This window comes from Perca flavescens, chromosome 23 (assembly GCF_004354835.1).
Source record: "Perca flavescens isolate YP-PL-M2 chromosome 23, PFLA_1.0, whole genome shotgun sequence".
Lineage (NCBI taxonomy): Eukaryota > Metazoa > Chordata > Actinopteri > Perciformes > Percidae > Perca > Perca flavescens.
This window is the reverse complement of record NC_041353.1, coordinates 7,994,481-8,016,715: the sequence shown is the minus strand read 5'-3', so window position 1 is coordinate 8,016,715 and position 22,235 is coordinate 7,994,481. Positions and strand designations below refer to the sequence as shown.

The 22,235-nt window shown below is 40.3% G+C and overlaps 2 protein-coding genes across 7 annotated transcripts in view; one reads left to right on the top strand and one right to left on the bottom strand.

Annotated features, from left to right (window-relative positions):
* The window catches only part of ppfia2 (PTPRF interacting protein alpha 2), a 181,457-nt gene extending 173,163 nt beyond the window's left edge, over nucleotides 1-8,294 (top strand). For 2 of the 5 annotated variants that reach the window (XM_028571011.1, XM_028571008.1), the window contains exons 24-31: nucleotides 1,394-1,426; nucleotides 1,545-1,720; nucleotides 1,948-2,045; nucleotides 2,169-2,344; nucleotides 2,874-2,942; nucleotides 3,723-3,879; nucleotides 5,851-5,942; nucleotides 7,953-8,294. In XM_028571011.1, coding sequence (XP_028426812.1) covers nucleotides 1,394-1,426; nucleotides 1,545-1,720; nucleotides 1,948-2,045; nucleotides 2,169-2,344; nucleotides 2,874-2,942; nucleotides 3,723-3,879; nucleotides 5,851-5,909 — 768 coding nt within the window. In that variant the 3' untranslated portion in view covers nucleotides 5,910-5,942; nucleotides 7,953-8,294. Of the gene's footprint in view, nucleotides 1-1,393; nucleotides 1,427-1,544; nucleotides 1,721-1,947; nucleotides 2,046-2,168; nucleotides 2,345-2,873; nucleotides 2,943-3,722; nucleotides 3,880-5,850; nucleotides 5,943-6,440; nucleotides 6,614-7,952 lie in introns of those variants that run through there. The other 3 variants (XM_028571009.1, XM_028571010.1, XR_003691679.1) reach the window with 3 other exon arrangements.
* Nucleotides 8,294-22,235, bottom strand: part of acss3 (acyl-CoA synthetase short chain family member 3) — a 43,022-nt gene continuing 29,080 nt past the window's right edge. Inside the window, exons 10-16 of one of the 2 annotated variants that reach the window (XM_028571013.1) lie at nucleotides 14,385-14,480; nucleotides 14,090-14,153; nucleotides 12,575-12,656; nucleotides 11,195-11,317; nucleotides 11,003-11,102; nucleotides 10,618-10,793; nucleotides 8,294-9,590 (exon numbers count right to left, since the gene is read on the bottom strand). In XM_028571013.1, coding sequence (XP_028426814.1) covers nucleotides 9,513-9,590; nucleotides 10,618-10,793; nucleotides 11,003-11,102; nucleotides 11,195-11,317; nucleotides 12,575-12,656; nucleotides 14,090-14,153; nucleotides 14,385-14,480 — 719 coding nt within the window. In that variant the 3' untranslated portion in view covers nucleotides 8,294-9,512. The remainder of the gene's footprint in view (nucleotides 9,591-10,617; nucleotides 10,794-11,002; nucleotides 11,103-11,194; nucleotides 11,318-12,574; nucleotides 12,657-14,089; nucleotides 14,154-14,384; nucleotides 14,481-22,235) is intronic. The other variant, XM_028571012.1, reaches the window with a different exon arrangement.

The window sequence follows — 22,235 nt, the reverse complement described above, 5'->3', positions numbered from 1 at the left end:
GGGCTAGACTGTTTATTTCTGTGGTAATGTTACTAAAACACCACCCAAAACTCACCACACACCAGATCTCGAAAAGTTATTTTATTGCATTTGGCTTCTTCAGGCTTGCGGTGCACATCAGTGAGTCTGCCTGCCAGCTGGATGTTAAATGTAGCATTTGTATCCAAAAGAACTATTATCTCACGCAGAAATGAAGAAAAAACTTCCAGAGATCTGATGTGCAGTAAGATTTGAGCTTCTCCATCATTGTCAGACTGTTTCAAGCTATGGGCGAGTATTTGTGGCCATGTAGTAGATTTTTCAATTATGTGCCATGGAAGGAAAGTAATACATTGTGGCCATCACATTTTAATTAGTAGAATCAATAACTGGATTGTAAATCCATCAGTGCCTTCACCTACATAGCAATACCAATTCATGTTCATTTTACAGGAGTCTTTACAGAAAGAATACAGGCTATTACCTCATTCTAATGCATTAATCTAAACATCACACCCGATGTGCCTTATCTCCTATCTGGCTTCAGGACTTACAAAGCTAAAAGCCAATCTTATACCATTTTTGGGACAGCATTTTGACCCATTAGTAACCTATTTCCAAATGCGAACTGTCAGGCCAGGCCACATCTGAGGGCGAAAAAAAAATATCCCTCTGGAGACCAATTCTCATGCCATTTAGATCTGAGCTTTCTTCCCTTTTAACTTGCTCAGCAGTAACTCCCACGAGCCTTTTACGATGTCTTAAAAGCACCTTGTCATTAGTCAAGCTTTGTGAAAACGTAGCAGCGGTTGGTAAGAAGAAACTTTCTTCCTTCATCTTGCTTTTTCTTTGATGCAGGAGCACTATGACCAAACTTTTGCTGAAAGGTACTCTAAGCGATGTTGCGCGTTTTTTAGGCTACAACATTTTTTGTCACATACAGCAAACATCTCCTCACTATCCGCGAGCTGCCCGTCCCCTAAACACACTGTAAAAAACCGCGGTCTCTGTAGACAGCCTAGGCTCCACACACGCCAACAAAAACAAAGTGGTCCAACCTGGACCATACAAACATACACAAACCGTGTTCCAGCATTCAGCCAATAACGGACAAGAAGGATTTGGGGGGGGTTAGTGCGCTGAAGCACAGAAGGGAGGAGCGATCTAGTCTCAGTTTTGTTTGATTAATACTTTGAACGTCAACAAGAAGTAACGTCACCCAACATTGCTTAGAGCACCTTTAAACTGTCTGATATTTCCCTTGTTCATTCAGCATGCACTCATGCACTGTTATCAGCTGAGTTTAACATTTTAAGGGACATTTGGATGCAGCTGCAGGATTTGTTATAGAAAAATGTGGGCCTTCGTTTCCTGTCCTAAGTATACTTTTTTTTCTTGTCCTTGTTTCAATCAGAAGTCCGATTCAGAAGAGGGCAGCTGGGCACAGGTAAGGTGAAACCCTGCTGTCTGTCCATTTATAACATTTATTACGGATGAAATCTTACAGCCAATATGAACTTGTATCCAGTAAAATCAAGTGTGCTGACTTATGTCTTCTCTATCAGACTCTAGCTTATGGCGACATGAACCATGAGTGGATAGGGAACGAGTGGCTGCCCAGTCTAGGACTACCTCAGTACCGCAGCTACTTCATGGAGTGCCTGGTGGACGCGCGCATGCTGGACCACCTAACCAAGAAGGACCTTAGGGTGCATCTCAAAATGGTGGACAGCTTCCACAGGTACTGGACTCAGCTCACCTATCAGCAGACAGAATCAATCATAGATATTACTAAAATCCCCATAAGATATTTTATTTTTTTAGATGGGATGGTTTTCATTGAGGTTCAGTAACTCTTTCTGTTATGGATGTTTTAGGCTGTTTTTTTTGTATGTGTGTTTGCAAATGGATGACAAAAACATTTCTCCCATCACATGTCTGTGTATATGTTTCATTTTCTAACACCAGAACAAGTTTACAGTATGGAATCATGGGTCTGAAGAAGCTCAACTATGACAGGAAGGAACTGGAGAGACGCAGGGAGCATAGCCAGCATGAAATGAGAGGCAAGCGTACCCAAAATAACCATAAAAAAACAATCATCCTAACAAAGCAAAAACAAGATGCTACAAATAAATAAATAAGAGATCAAGCTTTAACATGAGGTTTCTGTACTTGTGTGTGTGCAGATGTACTGGTGTGGAGTAATGAGCGAGTCATCCGCTGGGTGCAGAGCATAGGCCTGAGAGACTACGCCAACATCCTGCTAGAGAGCGGTGTGCATGGAGCTCTGGTCGCCTTGGATGACAACTTTGACTATAGCAGTTTGGCGCTACTCCTCCAGATCCCCAACCAAAACACTCAGGTACTGCAGCTGCGCCAACACTTGCCTTGATCAGACTGTTAAAACGACGACAGGTACATTTTACTTTGCAACTCCAACATGCAAAACTGTCTTGATGATTGAAATCTGATGTCCATCAGCAATGTTTGGTCTGAATGTCACTTCATAGCTTTTCCACATTGCATACGGAAACACCTCATTGTGAGAGGAACATTTTTTTTACTTTTTGTATGGCATCGTCAAGCCAAATTTATAGGGGCTAAATATGGGCAGGAATATTGTCTTTCACCAGCTTCAGTCCAAAAGTAGAGCTATGTCGGTATCAGCCTTCAAAAAGCTGGTCGAATCTAAATCAGAACATGCAGATTTGCCAACTGTCACTCTGGCAGGTTGCCCTGTGAATTTTCACTGCTCATCTCATCTATACTCAGGTAAAATGGATATGCAGCGCGAATAACGTCATGTGTCAGCTGCCTCTGTTACCATTCTGCTAAAAATAGCTGGCTTTGTGGAAATCAGAATGTGTTGGGTTTTTTTTCCTCCCCCTCAGGCACGTCAGATTCTGGAGCGAGAGTACAATAATATGCTGGCGCTGGGCACCGACAGGAGACTGGATGAGGTGAGCTCAACTATTAACCACAAGACTGCCCTCACGCTGCTGTGAGGGGAAATGTCATGACTGACAAAAGTGGTTGGTCATTTCAGATCACTTGCAACAATTACACTTTTAAACAATTAGTTAGCGCACTGTCACAAGATCTTTTAATTCTGGTTTTTATTTCGTTTGGAAATCCAGACCAGTTAAATGAAGCTGCCCCATCAATAATGCACTGAAAGCATAAACTATATTTTTAAATGGCTCACAGTGATTACTATCTATTCATGATGAGATCTTTCACATACAATAGCCAGTACAATTGTTGTAAATATGTTTTGTTCAGATTTAAAGATGCAGAAGTCCTATTCCAAGAATGTTGCTTATCCCTTACGTTGACCTAAATTTCCCAGTATCCTAAAATTGGCCATATGCAATTATTTTGAAAATAGACAAAGTAAACCTTATCACAGCTAACATCAACAAGTCTGCACACTCAAAGCAAGATATGCAAGATTTTTTTTTTTATGCAGTTGGACACTTTTTACTTTCACTTCCAATCACTTAGGCCTTTTACATTAGTGGTTTTATTTATTTTTCATTTCATTAGTCATCTTACCCCTTAAGTAATAACATATAAACAGAGAAATTAATAACCTTTCTTTCTTTAACACCCTATCACTTTGAGTGAGGCCAATTTGAAAGTGAAGTGTTTTCCTACATGATTGATGGGCTATTATTATCGACTGTGTATTTACCTTTTGTGCCTAAACAAAACGTGAATGACCTTTATCTGTCCATCAGTGTGAAGACAAAGACTTCCGAGGTCCATCGTGGAGGAGGCAGTTCCCGCCCAGAGACGTTCACGGTATAAGTATGATGCCCGGATCAGCGGAGACGCTCCCTGCTGGATTCCGTCTCACCGCCACGTCTGGTCACTCCCGAAGACTGCCCCCCGAGGGTAAGTGCCTGTCCCCGCACCTTCATTCATCCACTGGCAGATTGTTATTTCAGTACATGGTGTTATTGTTATAGTGCATGACATTTGTTAGAGGTGAATATTTTCTGAAAAGTGGCTTCCAAAGGCAGCTACAAAGCAAAGGTTAAATCCACCTGTTGCACACCACACCTGTTGCACACCACACCTGAGCGCAGGAGTAGCTGCTCCTTGCTGTGTTGTGACTCTGTCTCTTGTTCTCTCCGACTCTGTGATGGCTGCTCCGCAGTCCTCTATGAGGCGCTGGATGACAGTCCTGACGACATGTATTTGGATTGGTTTCAAGGTCAGCTATGCCCCTCTGAGGGTTCTGGGCTTGTTGGCCCTGCGTGTCGTATTATTCTACATATACACCCTCCTCCCCTTCACATGGTCTCTGCCAACCACTGTATCTCTCCTTTTCTCTGTGGTCTCTCACCTCTTTCTCTACTACTCTTCAATCTCTCTGATATCCAACTCCCAAGGGTGTCGTTTTGCAAAGTTGCAAAATAGTTGTTTAGTCACCCTGGTTGTAAAAGCTAGAGGGCCAAGTTATGGATTAAGAGCCATGCTTGCTGGCGTAACCCTTGAAGTTACAGTAACTGAGCAGCAAAACAAAAGGTGGCTGAGCAGTGCTATGTAAGTTGGCCTGAATCAGGAGGTTTACATAGGTAACTGGATGTCTCAAGAACTCAAACTGACAGTTTGTGTCATTTCTCATCCCTCTGCTGTTAAAAGAGGACACTGGCTGAAACAGGCTTTTATTAAAGGATTCCGGGTCATTACAACTTGGTTCTTGTTTTTGTAGTTTCGGTCGTCATTTTAATTTGTTCTGATTACAATGTGCTCAAGGTAACAGTTGTGATCGGGGAACACGGTGACATTGAGAAAAAAAAAAAATATATATCTCACAGGTTAACAATTAAGTCAGATTGTCTAAACCACTTTATTTGGAGGTTAAATTAAAAGTGAACGCAACGAAAAATGCAAGCCCGGCTCGGCTGACTGCACAGGAAAGTACGCGAACGTCAAAGCTTCCTAGAGCAGGATGTTTACAACGGACAGTTTGGATAAAAATGGTAATGTTTGCCTGCATTTTCTCTTCCGAAATACTACTTCCCAACTGGGGGATTTGTTGGAAAGCTGTACTATCGTCTGACTGTTAATGTATTTTGTCCCCCCTTACTTTTTTCTAGCAATTACCAGGTCTCAGCTATTTACTTGCTTAAATTCAAAGGTATTAATGCCAATTGGAACGATGGTCAAAACTACTAAAATAAGACAAGGTCTACATACTCACTTGATTTAGAGCTCTCAACCACATTATTAGATTTAGTTGGTTCATTTGTCTTGGAACTTAAAATTTAAAAAAAATATATATAATTATGAGCACCTTGGACTAAGTGGTCCTTGAATTGAGATTGTTTAGACAACTGCTGTTTCCAAGGCCAAGAATGAACAGTAAAGCTCAAAGATCCAAGTTGTAATGAACTGGAAATTATCCTTTAAAAGGGATGCATAGGGTATTATGCCACCCGTCTGGAAATCATCCCACTGCACTGATTTCGGCCAGTGTTCTCCTCTAACAAAGTGTTCCCGGTGACACTGAAACAGCCTTCCTGTGTTCCTCTGTCTCTATTCTCTGTGCTCCCTGGTCTGTGACATCCACAATACACTCAAATATTGTTGCTGCTGTTATCCACTCAAAATGAAGACTTCCTTTGAGTGCGTGATACATGGCTTTCTCTTCTGAGGGGTGACACAAGTAAGCTCTGTTGTGTGAGAAACATGTTTTGCTTGTGATCTCACTCGTACCGTTGAGGACGTCTAATCTCGTGGCACATATTTGCGGTGGTGGCCAAGTGGAGGAATGTCTCCTTGTCACTCAATGTAATAACGTTGAGGCTTTAATATTTAGACTTAAAGCTCTTTCTCTCTCGCTGTCTCCCCCTACAGTTGGACCGTCTGCAGTGCAGCGGCTGGACAGCTCCACGGTGAGAACCTATTCCTGCTGAGAGGAGGAAGAGAGGGACCTTAAACTGTACGCTGTATGTAACACAACACAGACTCTCGCTCTGTTAAATACACCGCTTTCTTCAGAAGTACTTAAAACAGATATTGGGTTAAAGAGTGGTTTCCCAAGTTAAGTGTTTGTGTCATCGACTTGGCGAGCCTGTGCTGTGTTTTAGCCAGCTAGCTGTGATAAGGTGATAGGAGACGGCAGCGCTAGCCACCGTCTCACACTAATGTCTGCTCTTTAATGTTTGTCCAAAAAAGATGAGTCTGTCGTGGTCCAAGCTTTAGAAATTTGCTTCAAATAAATGAAAAGAAGTTAACAAAGTTCCTTTGCATGATGATGATGATGATAGTTCAAGGCTCCTATAAATAGGCCTTGTCGTGGGACTTATCAGGACTTTAAAGATTACAAAGTGAGCTTGCCCTAGTTTTATTTCCAACTGTTTTCTTTGTACTGCCAGGTGCAGTGAAAAAGTGTAATCTCTCAAGTATTTGCTTTGATTTGATACGCTGTCTTTCTGCATCTGTAGTGACAACCTGATGCAAATGCAAGTGGCAAAGAGAACACTGAATTCTGCTCTGGATGCATTCTTTAGCAGGAAAAGCCTAGGAAGACAGCTGACCGCTATGTACAAAATTACTTCCTCATTCTCTACTCCCTTTATAAAAGGTATAGTTTACTCTATAGTGAGCAGGAAGTAGAGACAGAAAGAAATCATGAAAAAAGTCATTATGTCAAAAAAAATTTAAGTCATTGTATTGTATGTCGAAAAAAATCATAAAAAGTAAGTATAGTATGGCAAGTAAGTCGTCAAAGTAAAGAAATTCATAGAATAGTAAAAATGTCATAGTATGTCATAAAATATTCTAAACAAAGTCATAGGATATTATGTACATAAGTCATAGTATGTCTGTCAAAGTAAAAAAAAAAATCATAGTAATAGGTTATAAAAATGTCAAAATCATAGTATAGAATGTAATATGTAATAAAGTAAAAACAAAATTCATAGTAGGTTTTAAATATTTCAAAGTCAAAGAGTCATTTTAGTATGTCAGTTTCTTAAAGTGTACTTCTCAAAGTGTACTCCACAGGTGTTACAGTAGGTAGGCTGCTATCAGTACATTTACCAGTTTAGACATATTTCACTCCTGGATCAACATCATTACAAGCCTCCAGAATGTAATAAGTGCAGAGGTTAGAGGCACAGTAGACACATATTATAAAATGATATAATGCGCTGACTACAGTTATCATATAAGAGAGGATCAGTTGATTCATGGGAAAACGTTTGCGCGAGTTTCATCTTTATAACTTTGTTTCCAAATCATTTTGCTCATCCCATGAAGCACCCTGCAGGCTGTTTCTAAGGATTTCATCAGCACTCCCACACAGCAAAAGAAAAGACAGAATACAGTGCAAAGATCAGTGAGCGCAAAGGGTTCCATTCTGTATATGTGCACAGGAAACAAAAACTGATGGTATGACTATTTTCTGCACACAGAATATCTCACCTTTAGCTGCTTAAAGTATTCATCTTCTTTCCACTGCTGTAAGCTATCAACACCCCAAAAGAATACAGTGCACGATTTGCATAGAGGCACCCAGAAAAAAAAAAAACACCTTTGCCACTTTATCACTTCCTATTTCAGACTCCGCTTTTTAAGATTATTTGCAAAACATTCACACAGGATATACTTGAAAATTTAGAAAAGCACAGCTCCTAAGGACGGAACTATACAATCACCGAGCATTTCTGAAAATATGTGATCCATCTTGTTTAGAGAATACTAAAAAATGAAGGTCAAAAGTTCACATACTGCTCTAAAGAACTAAATTAGCATTATATATGGTTAACGATGACTTTGCTAATACTATTTCCAAAGTCACCTTCCAAGCTGCAACCAGTATGGCACAAATTTGACACAGCCTGGATTTCAAATTACATTCTTGGCATATATAAAGGTTTTTCCATATTTTCTTTAGAAACCTTCCCAACTTTACAGTACCCCTATTGAAAACTTCTCATTCTGCTTCCCTTCAGGTACAGTTCTGAATGGAGATTAACTAGCGGAGCTGCTGGACAGGCCAACCTGCCGAGGAACAAACCATTCTGACGACACGCACTGCCAAGAAGCCCTCCTCTCCTCTCTGACCCCCTTCCCCGACCTACTTCTCCTCCTTATGTGGGCACCAGATGCCGGTGCTAAACTGTCCTGCAGGCTGCCCCGTTGTCAGCATTTCTACCTTTTACATGTACAGTAACTTGTCGAAGCATAACGTACTGTGTATTTCTTCTACAGGAGCTGTGTGGGTTATCTGTAAATAAATATGCCATTTTTTTAAATATATATATATATATATATACACACACACACACACACGTATAAAAAAAAAAAAAAAAAAGATATTCAGAGTTTGTGCAAAAAACATCCCTGCCACCTCATTTAGTGGACCATAGATTAATATATGCTGCTCTTAAAACTGTCTCCATATTACCCTGTCCTCTCTAGATCATTTTGTACATATGGTTTTATTTTTTCATTGTGCTGATGACGATGAACCTGTGCTGCACCATCGAGAGAAAGACACTGGATGTGGTGTGAAAACCTGCCCTCTAGTGGTGTACAAAAATCACTCTGAGCCCCATTTCTGGCAAAAACAAACTTCCTTTCTTATGGACTCGCTGTCCTAAAGGAGCATTTTAAGAGGACATGTCGATGCACTGGAACGACATGACAAGCACTTTGATACAACCGCATCAACTCAACAGACTATTTAGTAGCCAAGGACAAAACAAGAGGCGCCATTGCTCTCCGAAGTTGCACAAAAACCTCTTCTCGGAGAACAAAAAAGTAGAACGTCATTCACAGAACCTGTCACTTGTTGTACTGTATGTTTTGTCAGGCGATACATTAACACAAAGGACAACTACACACTCAGCCAAGCTGGCCTTCTCCCCCACCCCTCAGACACTACTTTAACAAAAGGAAATAACTAAAAGACAGACTGCTTTAGCTCATAGTGTGCGTAGAGTGTATGTGACCATGTTGAAGTGAGGTGACATTTAATGACAAACCTGTTGCTTGCTGTGACTTAGATGAGTGTAACTGTTAACTCTTTGTTTCTGTCAGAGTTTCCAGGGTAACCTATTGTACAGCCCTGTTATCTGTCTTTTACTTATTTCTGATGGACGACTCAAGTCTTACCCTTTTTAATTTGTTTTTACATCTTCAATTTGCACGAACAATGAATCATTTTATTTTGTGTCCATTTTTTTTATTTATTACTTCTTGTACTTCGGTCAAAACTAAGTGGTGAGCAAGCAAATTTTCATTGTCGATAAAAAAAAAACTGTCAGTAAATGAGTTTTCTTCATTATTTCTCCATTCAACATGATTATGGCTCAAGGACATTATTTTATACTTATAGCAGCCGTACCTTGCCTCTGCTCATTAATGACTGTGCAGTATAGTTTCAGGTTACATACAAATGGAAATTAGCTCTGTAAAACTTTCTGACGTCAAGGTCTACCTTCAACTTGACTTATAAGAAGGATCACACATTTTAGTTTACATGTGCAGCACCTGGAGTGAGTTCAGGCTCAGCGAGTGCTCAGAGCTTTTTCTACCTGCCTTTCGATGTCTTTGAAGACTTCTGGATCCTCGATGGTTGGAGTGATCTGTGGGGAAAATAGTTTTTGTAAATTCTAATGGATATAATAAATTTAAATACAAAGAAAACTTAGATTTAACACACTAATTAATACATAAAGCAATCATTGAATTATACATACTTGTACTCTATACAATGCAAAAACATTTTAACATACTTACAATTAGATACATGTCATAACAAATGTAAGAAAAAGTCAAAGTATAGTATGTCAAAAAAAAAAAGTAATTGTATAGTAAGTCCAAAAAATCATAAAGGTCAAAGTATGTTGATTAAAAATGAAAACGCCATAGTATAGTATGACGTCAAATTGTCATAAAAAGTCATACTATATGTCAAAAAAAGTCATAGTATAGTATAGTGAATGAAAAAGCTCATAGGCCCTTTCCCATTTCCTAAATTTGTACCTCCTCGATCCTCCGGCTTGTGAGCAAGGTTATTATAGTTTAGCATTTTTACAAAGTCATTGTATAGTGTATTGAAAAAAATCATGAGTCATAGTATAGGATGTCGGAAAAAAAAAGACATTGTATTGTACAGTATGTAAAAAAAAAAAGTCATAGTATAGTATGTCGAAAAAAATAAAAAAAGTCATAGTATAATATGTCAAAAAAATAATAGTATAGTATGTCGGAAAAAATAAAAAAGTCATAGGATAGGATGTTGAAAAATGTAAAAAGTTGAAGTATGGCAAATACTTATAATAAATACAAATAAAAGTCATAGTATTTCATAAATGTAATAAAAAGTCATAGTATACTAGGTTATAAAATTGTCAAAAAAAGGCATAATATATAGAATGTCATAAAAAGTCATAGTATATTATAAAAAGTTAGTTATATGCTAAAGCACCATTATTACTCAAATTCTGAATTTCAAAATTAGATTTACCGTCTCCTGAGCATCTGTAATGCTTAGCACAGGAGACAAGAAATAAGTTATTTACTAACAATATTCCCCCTCAGCGATTATATCCTGCAGAACTTAACTTTCATAAAACTATTAGTGATGGGAATAATGCAGTTATTTCAAACCTTGTAGGGCTTCCCGTTGACCAGGTTGGCTAAAGCGGAGCGAGGGATTTTGCCAGAGCGCGTCTTCGGCAATCCTCGGACAAAAATCACTTTCCTAAAGGCAGCCACGGGCCCGATGGTGTCTCTTACAAGCTTCACCGTCTCATTTATGATCTCTTCTTCATTTTTCTGCACACCTGAGACACACAGCACATGACGCAAACAAGCACATGTGGTTTTAATGCCACGTGGAATTTAATTTTGATTAAGTATCTTAATATCATCTTACTTTATCAAAGGGTAAAAGAGGGTGACGTCACCAAATAGAAGAGGAAAACTACGTGTGGCGAAATAGCCCAGGAATCACAACGCATAGATATTCTATATTACTTCAGTCATGCCTCACCATTCTTGAGTACACACAGGGCTAATGGAACAAGACCCTTCAGAGTGTCTTCTAGACCCACCACAGCACAGTCTCCCACTGCAGGGTGCAGCAGCACTGACTGCAAAACACACACATATACATACATAAGAATACCTCAAAGAACAGTTTGGGAAAACCTTTGTGTCACCTCCTCCGTAATGAATCTCCTACCTCCTCCAACGCTCCAGCTGAGAGCCTGTGGCCTGCCACATTGATGACATCATCAGACCGGGACATGATGTAAAGAAAACCCTCCTCATCCACAAAACCTGCATCCATAGTGTCATAGTAACCCTGATGGTGGAACAGAAAGGAATGATTACATTATGTTCCTGCATAACGTGGTATTTGGAGCAAGTCAGGAGAGCTTCCTTCACTTCTAACACGGAAAATCTGACTACATTTGAATTGATGAGGTCTCTCTATGGCTGTAAGCAGTGTTACATTACATGTCATTTATCTGATGCTTTTATCCGTAGCGACTTACAATTGCTATATATGTCAGAGGTCGCACGCCTCTGGAGCAACTAGGGGTTAAGTGTCTTGCTCAGGGACACATTGGTTGATGTATCGCAGTGGGAATCAAACCTGGGTCTCCCACACCAAAGGCATGTGTCATAACCCCTGCGCCAACACCACCCTCATTATTTAGTAATATATTACTGCAATATTATTACTTTCCACAGCAACAAGTAGTGTAAGGGATTACAATTTCCAAAACAGTAATTATATTACAGTTACTAATCCAATATTGCTGCGTTACGGCATTACCCGTGATTTGTTTTTGTCCAAGGTAAGCTTTCTTATATGATGACGTGACGTGTACGCTTGTCGTAATTTAGCGTGCGGCTGGTCAGGGCCAGGGCAGGTCACGTCACGTCGGCTACTAGCCAGAAAGCTAAATGAAGGACGACGGAGAAGGAAACATTTCAACAGCTGGAAGGATTGTCATTATATAAAAGGCTTTGATTTGAGTAGGAACATTGATGACATCCAACGTGTCACTTTGAGCAGAGCTGCGTCCCTCTCCTGTCTCGCCTTGTGCACGCAGGCACAGCAAGTTACTATGGTTATGGGAATCTGCGTCACCAGGTCCTTTTCAGAATGTAAGCCTATGTAAAACTTGACCAAAAAAAACTTAATAGGCCTATGTAAATGTAAATACAGTAACAGCCTGAATAAAGAACGTTTGAAGTTATGCAGTTTGGTTGATTGTTGAATCCTCCTGTAAAGGAGTAACATAACTAATTACTTTTGATAATAAGTAATATTACTTTTAGTAACTTTTAATAATAGGTAAAGAGTAACATAACACTTCGTGAGTAACTTGCCCAAAACTGGCTGCAAGTGGCTCTGTAAAGATTTCAACACTAGAGGGCAACCTTTTACCACACACTTATCACTACCCACTACATTATTAATCCAGTGTCACGAAAGACGAAATTGAACAGGACTCCAAGGAAATGCAATTGTTCTTAATCAAATCAGACAGCTGTGCAAATTATTTCATGTCCAATAAACATCAGAATGTGAGGAAATGATGACACTTACTGGGAACTTGGTGAAGTAGAGCTTATTGAACAGATTGTGGTTCTGCCACAGTGACAAAGCTGCACCAGGTGGTAAAGGTAGTCTGAAGGAAAAAGTATTTAAAAATTAACTTTAGTTCACTTCCAATATTTCTCTTTTAAACCTTTGCTTCTGCCATAAATGTACAACAAATAATAAAAGGTGAGTCTGCAAAACATTACTTTAAGCATGGCACTAAGTAACACCGTCTATATGAAAATGAATATCTAGTTTAATGTCTTTTAAGGTTTGAATAACTGAGAAAGCATTAAGAGCAGTCTTACAGACTTCAGTCAATATAATAATGGATAACCGTCTAGACATACAGCCAGCCTCTGCTAGACTTCACCTTGGCACACACACAGCAGATAGGAGAGTTCAGTCACACACACACACACACACACACACACACACACACACACACACACACACACACACACACACACACACACACACACACACACACACACACACACACACACACACAATCTTTGTTTATCAGTAATCCCCTTCTTGACCAAGATGATCCCATTTCCCAAGTTTGAACCCTAAGCATGCCTCTGTATAGATTCATTTCACTACAAGGAGAATATTCAAACACACCAAAGATCTCATTTCTGATGCTGAAAGTGGATAATAAAAAAGCATCCTATCCCGTTTATGACTGCAGCAAAATCCACACATTCTTCCGATATTGTTTGAGGCAAAATGGAAAAATGTTACATCATTAACTAATGTATAAGTTTGTCTGCCTGGTTTTCATGTGTCACACTCACTTCCTATGCACAAAGGCTGCAGCTTAAAAGCTAAAAGAAAAATGCTAATATAATAAAATAAATTAAGATATGGTTCAAGTGTGTTTGTCTGTTCTATTGTTCTTTAAAATGAAAAAATAAAATACAAAATATAACATATGTACTTTTTTTGACTTGACATTAAAACAGCACTTAGAAGCCATATCACCCTCACTCTCTATAAATATGGATTATGATTTTATGAAGCTGTGGATACAGACTTTCTGGCTCCTAGAAGGAAATACAGTAACACAGTTGTTCCCGTCCATTTTCAGCTCTACCTGTCGTTATCCCTTTACATGTTTCCTTGGAAATTCCCCGTGTTGGCACTGAGTCAATACCAGCAGTTACAAAGAACAGGGAATGGAGAGAGTGATAACAGATAGGTAGCAGGAAGATAAGGCAGCACAAAGGGCTAACTGCTGGAGCTTTTGTTGAAGTCCACTTTGTACAGGTCGCTCTCCAACATAAATATACACACAAGTTTCATTCTCTAACCCTGGCAACAGACAGGAGTTAGGTTCTTTGGATTATGATACAAGCTGCCCAACAGTGAATTATTCAGATTAATGACAATTTGAGTTTACATTTGATTAGTGTTTTCGGTCACATTTTAAATGTGTTTGCATATGTGAGTGACAGAAGAAAGGTAAAGCAATGACTGAGCTGCTCACACGGCTGGGAACGTAATCACTCAGCTTACCTCACCACAATATTTCCCAGAGTTCTTGGCTTCACCTCCTGCATGTCATCATCGATCACTGTGACTAGTGGAAAGAGAAGAGCATGCAATCCATATTCAGATATGGTTTATCACCCACTGGCAAACTGGAGGAGCAGACATATTAAATACTCTGCAGGGAATTACAAGCAGTTGCTATGTGCAGCTTCGGTTTAAATGCATCTGTAATTGAGAGGCAGCAATTCTGACAATGAAATAATGAACCATGAAAAATAAAATGAAATGTGCAGTGTGGATCGACAGTTTAGACTCTTACCGTTGTAACCTGGAACAGGTTTGCCAGCCTGACCTGCAGGTGGCGTGAGCGAGTTCCCCAGACCGATACAGGAGGAGGTGATGGGTGAGCCAGTTTCTGATGAGAGGGACACAGAAAAAGAGACAGGTGAATACTCCTATCTGTGTGGAAGACCCATAAAGTTTCAGTCAAATCACAAGGATCTGTGGTGTAACGCCACAGTTTTCTATGCAAAATGTTAAACCTTCTAATGGTGGGCTGATCAAAAGAGCTCTTGTGGTACTGGGTTGCATTTCTTCTGTGAGCTGCATTAACCTACATTATGCAAAACTATGACAGCTCCTATGGGCTCTCCTCGACTCCGCCAACCAACTGTGCTTCACATACTGCAAAAGCGTGCCCCTGTCCTACTAGCCCACCCAGAGAATGAATAACAGAATGGATCGGGCGCAGTAAGCAAGATTAAATCACAGAGCAGCAGACCAGCCTAAGATCAGCATCTGCCTTCTATGATAAACTGACATCTGAAAACACTGTCTGCAGAAACACTCCTACTTTTTAGTTTTTGTCAGTGGATGTTTGTTGCTTCTGTTTCTCGCCGTAAATACAAAAACAACGATGCAGCTGAATGCTTCCATCTGTCTTTCATGCTTTCCTTTCCCCAAGCTTAGAGTTTTACTTAACTCACCTGATGTCTCAACTAACATGAACAGGTGACAGACAACACAAAATAACCTTCAACACTCTGCTACATCTGCCATTTTTTTTTTTTTTTACTAACTGTAGGTGCATGCTGTTTGAACAAAGGTGCATATTCATCTTAAAGACAGGACTGAAAGCTTCATTGGCTGTTCAATTATTAATTAAAAACCAGACTTTTGACACACATACAGTTAAACAAAAGGCAGCATAATTATCTCATGCGCTGTCATTTTTCTTCACCAACATGCAAATTTATGCACAAGCTGTTCCAAAAGGTAATCGGATCATCTACTCTATATGATGTTTCATGTCATGTATTGGGCTTGAGTTATTGTGGCTACAAGTTACTTGGCATTTTCAGCTGTTAATATGCAAATTCATGCATGCAGCAAGGTGCACTAAACCTGAATCACATCAGTTACTGCACAGGGGGGAGGGGGAGGTGGGAGGATACAGTTTCAATCACATATTCTTCTAAAATATGCAGTCAGTGGCAGCGCTGATGGCAGAAGTGACTTGTCTTCTGAGAGGGCAAAGGTCAATGGCAAAACATTCAAGCTAGCAGGCGTGCTATGCAAATCACTGCTCAGTCGATACAACAGTGATGCGCAAAAAGGCATCTTAGACTCCTCATTAAACCTTGAGGGGAGGGGGGGAAGTAAAGCAATAGGGGACTTCACTAGGGTTACACACCTGTCGGCTACAAACAGAAAGCAGTGAGAACCTGGCCACCAAAATTACTTTAAAAAAACAGAAGAGATATGTCTCCAAAGGCATTCCTACTCCCTATTGCACGTTCTGCCAACCTGAACAAACTGGAACTTTCCTGCACATGGTCTGGGAGTGTGAACAGGTGCAAGAGTTCTGGAATAAAACAACATCAATAATATCTGATGTGATAGAATGTCAACTTCCTACTGACCAGATTGTTTTGTTACTTAATGACAACTCTAAATTACACCTACTTGGGTGACAGAAGAAAATTTGGCTAGCCGGATCAACTGCGACCAAGAAAATGATAGCTCAGCTGGCCCCCCCCCACTCGCTTTGTATAAAACAGTGGTTGGCGTATTTTCTGGACAGTTATGCTTGAGATCTCTACAGCAAGGATTAACAAAGCCAAATCGACTATACCCCTACGGTAAAACGCAGCAGCACAAATATCAGTCCTAATGATCTCAGCATCACAAGGCAAGGTGTGATTTCTGTTTTTTCTTATTTGTTTTTGTTTTCCTCGAGACCGCAGAGGGTGGAAGGTGGGAGAAGGTTGTTCTTGTTCAGTTGTGTTTGTCTGTTCAAAAAATATAAAAATAATCAATCTTAAAAAAAAAAAAAAAAAAAACAACAACAGAGGGACAAAATGCTATTCCTGGAGTTAAAGGTGCCCTGTGGAGTTTTTTTTGTTGACAAAGTTTCTGTTTACATTCAGTGTTACTCATTGAAATGCATTCAAACACATGTTGAATGCTGTTCCTTCCTCATAAACATTTACAAATCCTGCATTGTTTACATCCATGATTGTTGGTGCATTGCTGCCACCTATCAATTAGTGGAATAGTATGAACCATTGGCAGGACTGTCAATCGCCTCACCCGCATGCATGTAAGAGCATTGATTCCTAGTGCGTGTGCACGACAACAAACAAAACCCACTTATAAATATTTGGTACTACTGGTGCACAACTTCATTGGATACCTTTTAAGTTGCAACATGCTGACTGCAGTGTCAGAATTAGGAATAAGGAACATGATTTCATGAGATCCCAACAGAGAAAAGGGAGAGCAGGATGTTAAGATCAGGAAGGTAAGATTTTAGGGAACAATGGGACATGAGATCAACATGGACCAAAATAAAAGAATCTCCAGCATCTTGTAAAGGTAAGATTAAAGTGAATATAGACTGCCTATTCCCTCTACTATTAATCAAACAAGTGCTAACGGCTATAGACCTGCTTCCAACTTCCGCACAGCAGGCTTCAAAGACATGAGCCGACGAGCAGGAGGTTGCTGTTGGTTGAGGAGGGGGTTAAGTTATCAAATAAAGAGAGGGCAGAGGGGGGAGGGGGGGTTCCACACAGCACCCTCTGAACTGGCAACCACGTACGCCTCATTCATCAGTGGCAGGTTAGCCATTCCCTGCTGGGTTCAAAGCCCATCACTGTCAGCACAGACAGCATTAAGCACCAATGATAAAAGAAAAACATTGTTTTTATTCTGTTAGGGGCGCACCTCCTGGTCAAAGAGCAGGGTCACGATGGACTCCCTGTTGACCAATCATGCCCTTCGCTTTCCTCTAAGGAACACACTACTCCTTGCACAGCAACTTTTATGGCTATCATATAATCCAAATGAAATCAGAGCAAAGAGGAAATACTGTAACATGTAAAACTTTTTTTAGGTCAAAAGATTCATGGTGTGGGATTTTAAGGTCATTAGCGATGATGGCCATTGGATGGTGGAAGTTTTGAATAATCTGTATTTTGTGCAAAATTAAAAAGCTAAAGCTAAAATAAATGATAAATAGCCAAACAAACTCCATCATAAATCAACCTATACCGTATGACATCATCTCATCCACTTTTAACTAGCCAAAATTGGCAAACCACTATATCTGTCTGACCCTGAAGGACGCCATAAGGGTCCTTTAAAAGCTCCAGTGAATTGAACGTTGATTAGGGCTTGACGCAACCACTGAACCGTGTAAATGGAGTGTTTAAACCTGGCTGTTTACAGCAGGAGCCAGGGCTCGCTGGCGGCGATTCAAGCATGGGAGAGTAAATTCAAAACCCAAATGAAAAAAAGACAATATAATTGCGCCTTGACATTTTACAGCAGAGACAGCAAACTGGCTGTGCAGCTTTCAGGCATGAAATCAAACCATTACAAAGCAAAGCGATCTCAATGAAAATGAGTTCACTTAATTTCACTAAAATATTTTGTCCTCACATTTACATGAAAGATGGTAGGCTGACAAGAGCAGAACTTAGATTCCAACTAGCTGACTCAGATGTTTGCCAAGATCTCCGAAAGTTCCTTCCTCCGCCCACAATACAAAGGCATAATAGAGCAGTGAGCAGTTGTACATTCAAAAATCATTTAAAACATTTTGCTTACCTGGAAAAAAATGTTTTTACAGTCTTGACATTTGAATTATATTATTACTTCAATGAGCAGACACTGTCCTTATTGATGTAGCAATATGACTTTTGACACCCTTAGCACCAAGATCTCCTCATAACTCTGTACCATGATCTTCCCATGGGGACAAAATCCAGTCTAATGGGGTTATCCATCCAAAATGTGTCTATTTAAAGATCAAGATTAAAACGTCCTTGAGGTGATACAGACAAAATACTTCCCCTGCTACTATTCTAGTCACATTGTGCAGAAGAGATTTAATATGCTGGGTAAGAAAGGCAGACAGCACAGGCTGAGACAGGTGAGTGAACACTCGAGGGGAGTGAGGAGTAAAAAACATTGTCTGTGGGATGAAGCGCACGCACGCACGCACGCACGCACGCACGCACGCACGCACGCACACAGTTTTCTATCTGCTTGTCTGACTGACTGTTGGTGAGTCTTTGGCACACATACGGACACAAAAACACACCTTGATATCAGTCTTACTCTACTACCATCATGGTCTTTTCCTTTTCTTTTGCTCCTTCTCACTCACTTGTGCTCTCTTCTTTGCCTCTGTACACAAACAAATCAATCTTCCTTCGACCTGTTGGAGATGAGCTTGGCCAGTGAGAGCCATTTTGAGTGTGATGAATTAGATGTGGGAGGGAGAGGGTTGTTGGAGGATGTGTCGGAAGAGCGGGATGGGCAATACCGTGGCGCCTTTTCAGCTGAGAAGGAGCTATCGAACAGCCATGCGTTCTGATCCTGCACTCTTTATTCTCTGCAAATCCTCAAGCACTCCACTTCTTTCTAATACAGATGAACCATCACACAATGTAACCCTGTCATTCCACCCTGTCTGTGGGTCTGCACACTAAATTAAAACCGCATTTCTTTTTAAATATAATGGGCCGGGCTACGAGCCAAAATACGACAAAAAATGTGGTACGGTCCATATTTTTTAGAAATAAGTGTAAAATCTGCTTTGAAGGCAGCCACATAACTGGCTGACTTTTACTTTTGAATGTAGCTGCTCTATTGAACATTCAGATAAATGGTGCTGCGTGCACCTGCTGCGTAATGGCAGGTTTGTACAGTACATGCCTCTCCTAATTGGGCTTTGCATTAAGGTTCACCTTGGATAACAAATACAGCAACAGCACAAACAAAAGTTAGAAATGGCAGTGAGTTTTTTAGTTTGTCGGTTTTTGGAAGCACAGCAGTGAAGCTGACTCCTACAGTAACTCGGTCAGGAGGACTGGATAGTCGACCGGAGGTCATTTGAAAAGATGGGGTAGGATGACAAGAGGATGAGAACAAACAAAGAGAATTGTTTTCATCTTTGACATTGTCCATGTTTCAATTTTGTTTGCTTCAGAGAAAACCAACATTCCATCTACCTCATAAAAAATGGTAGATAAAGGGAAACACTATGAAAAATTGAAATAGGAAATAATAAATAACACTTTTGCATCATACTACAAAATTGCAATACAAAACATATCTACCTTTAAGACAGGCAAACATGGTGTTGTGTTATTTCCCTACCTTTTCTCTGAAAATTTGGGTCCAAGAATGAGTGACGACCAACAGAAGAGGAGGCCAAAAGGTTGGTTAGCAGAGTCTTTTTGGTTGGGCTGAATGTCAGAGTAAAGAGAAGGATATAGAGAAAGAACAGAGCAGAGTAAAATGTGTGGGGAATCAGAGAAGGTTGCAGCAACTACAAAAGGTTGGTGATGCCGCCCACCAAAGACACACATGAAAGCGAGATGAACAATTACACACACACACACACACACACACACACACACACACACACACACACACACACTCTTAAAGGGACAATTTCACTCCATCAGCTAAAAACATTGCCTCCCTTATCACTTTAAGTAAATAAGTTTATTCATACAAATTCACTACTTAACTTGCTAATGAAAGGCCCTGCTTGTGGCTTAGAAACCTCAGCAGACAAATAATATAATGGCTGGGAACGAATGCCAGAAGAATTCCCAGGTCAGAGAGACAATGACAGCAGCCCCCAGTAAAAAACCAAGGCAACACAAAAGTGGCACCTCAGCTCTCGGATATGTAATTACAGGAGCAGTGACATCTGCGCTACTTTCTCTACAGCATTGTAATGAGACCAAGTGAGCACCAGAATCTTTTTGGTTGCTCTGTGTTGAATGATATGAGATACAATACGGAGCATGAGTGACATGACTCCGAAACAACAAAGGTACCGGTCTGTGTGGAGAACAGTTGGGACAGAATACCAATCAGTAGAGGAAAAAATATTGATGGGGGCATATACACTTACCTAAAGGATTATTAAGAACACCTGTTAAATTTCACGTTAATGAAATTATCTAATCAACCAATCACATGGCAGCTGCTTCAATGCATTAAAATATGTCTACAACCAAACATTACGCCCATTTGTGATTATTGAAAACTATGGGCATTATTGTGCTGCTATATCAGCCTTCACTCTTCTGGGAAGGTTTTCGTCAAGATTTTGGAAACTTAACCTAGCTCTCTCTCTTCTCTGTGAAAGTAGCACCACAGTTACAGCCAATATGTTAATAAGATGACCACTAAGAAACTAATTGGGAAAATATATCCTGCAGGTGATGGTTTATGTAATATTCCCATCTACCTTTTTGGTTTTAGGTTAGGATTCCTCATTAACCCCCGATTCGCTGTATTGCTGTCTAATGTATGTGCCGAGTTAGTGAATGCTGGGTTGTTATAAGATTTTTTTTCTGTTAGAGGATAGTGTTTTCAAGGAGGATGTAAAGCTGTCACAGACTCTCTGAGGCTCTGACTTTTTTTCAAGGAAGAGGATGTGTGGAAGACATTCCTATGCCAGCCCTGGCAAAGTACAGGGGCGAATTGTCAACTCTACACTTTATTTGACAAGACAGGTATTTTGAGAAGGTCCAGTTCACTTTTGTATGGTAGTTCCATTTTGTGTACAGGGGCATCTGCTGTCAGTCTGAGAGAGAGAAACAAAGACAAACAGAGAGACAGAGAGATATCTAAAAACATTACTGTAAGTCCATTCGCCACCACCACTCACTGGTGAGGCAGTCAAACCCTGCCAACTGGAAACACACATTTGTTGCCAGGCAACACCAGTGACATCAGCAACCTTCATCATCAACCACCTCCACCCCCTGCCATTGGCACTTGGCTCTTAAAATAGCGCACAGATTATTACCAGGCTTCAAAATGGCAGACATTTTCTCATATGCACATAAGGGGGAAGTGAGCCTGACTGGCTTCAGGTGGCTCAAGGGTGACAGACTATGAATGCATGTCGGTCTTGGGTGGGTAGGTGTTAGCAGATGTTAACTTATGTGTGCATGTAAAAGAAGCAGATAAACACAGATAATACAATGAGAATGAAGGTAAAGGGGAGAGACGGAGAAGGAAAGCGCAGGTGAAAGAAAGCAGTGTGGTGTCATGTCTGGGCTGATGAGGCAAGATGAATCAGCATATCAGATGACAGCGGGAGGCTGAGAAATGATTGAGTCCGCTGCACATGGGAATAACGAGCACACCAATCACTTCCACTCCGTACCAGAGAACGAATCTCGTCTGCACCAGCCAAGCGTTTCCAGAGTGAGAACTAATCAACGAGCTAAATTGGTCAAATTAGTCAAATTCTCAGCCGTGAGCTTGTTAGCACAATTTAATATTTCCAGCAAGGAATGTGTAAATTTGGCGTCCCATGCAATCACGGACAAAGAATGAATGTTTGACAAATACAATGCCAGTTAGCTTGATGCAAAACAACTTGTCTATGGATAGGTTTTCTGCAGAAAGTCCCCTAAAATGCAAGCCTGCTGGCTCACCACAGGGCTGCTTTCTCTCTCTCTCTCCTCCTCTTTATTATGTACACTGATGGTTGTAGGAGCTCTCAGGAGGGCAGCCACTTAGTGAGGTTGAAAGGTTGAAATTGTCACCTCATGTAAATATTTAGGTACCATTTTTGATGACCACCTTAAATGCAGTGTTAACACTGAAGCTATTGTGAAAAAGGGGC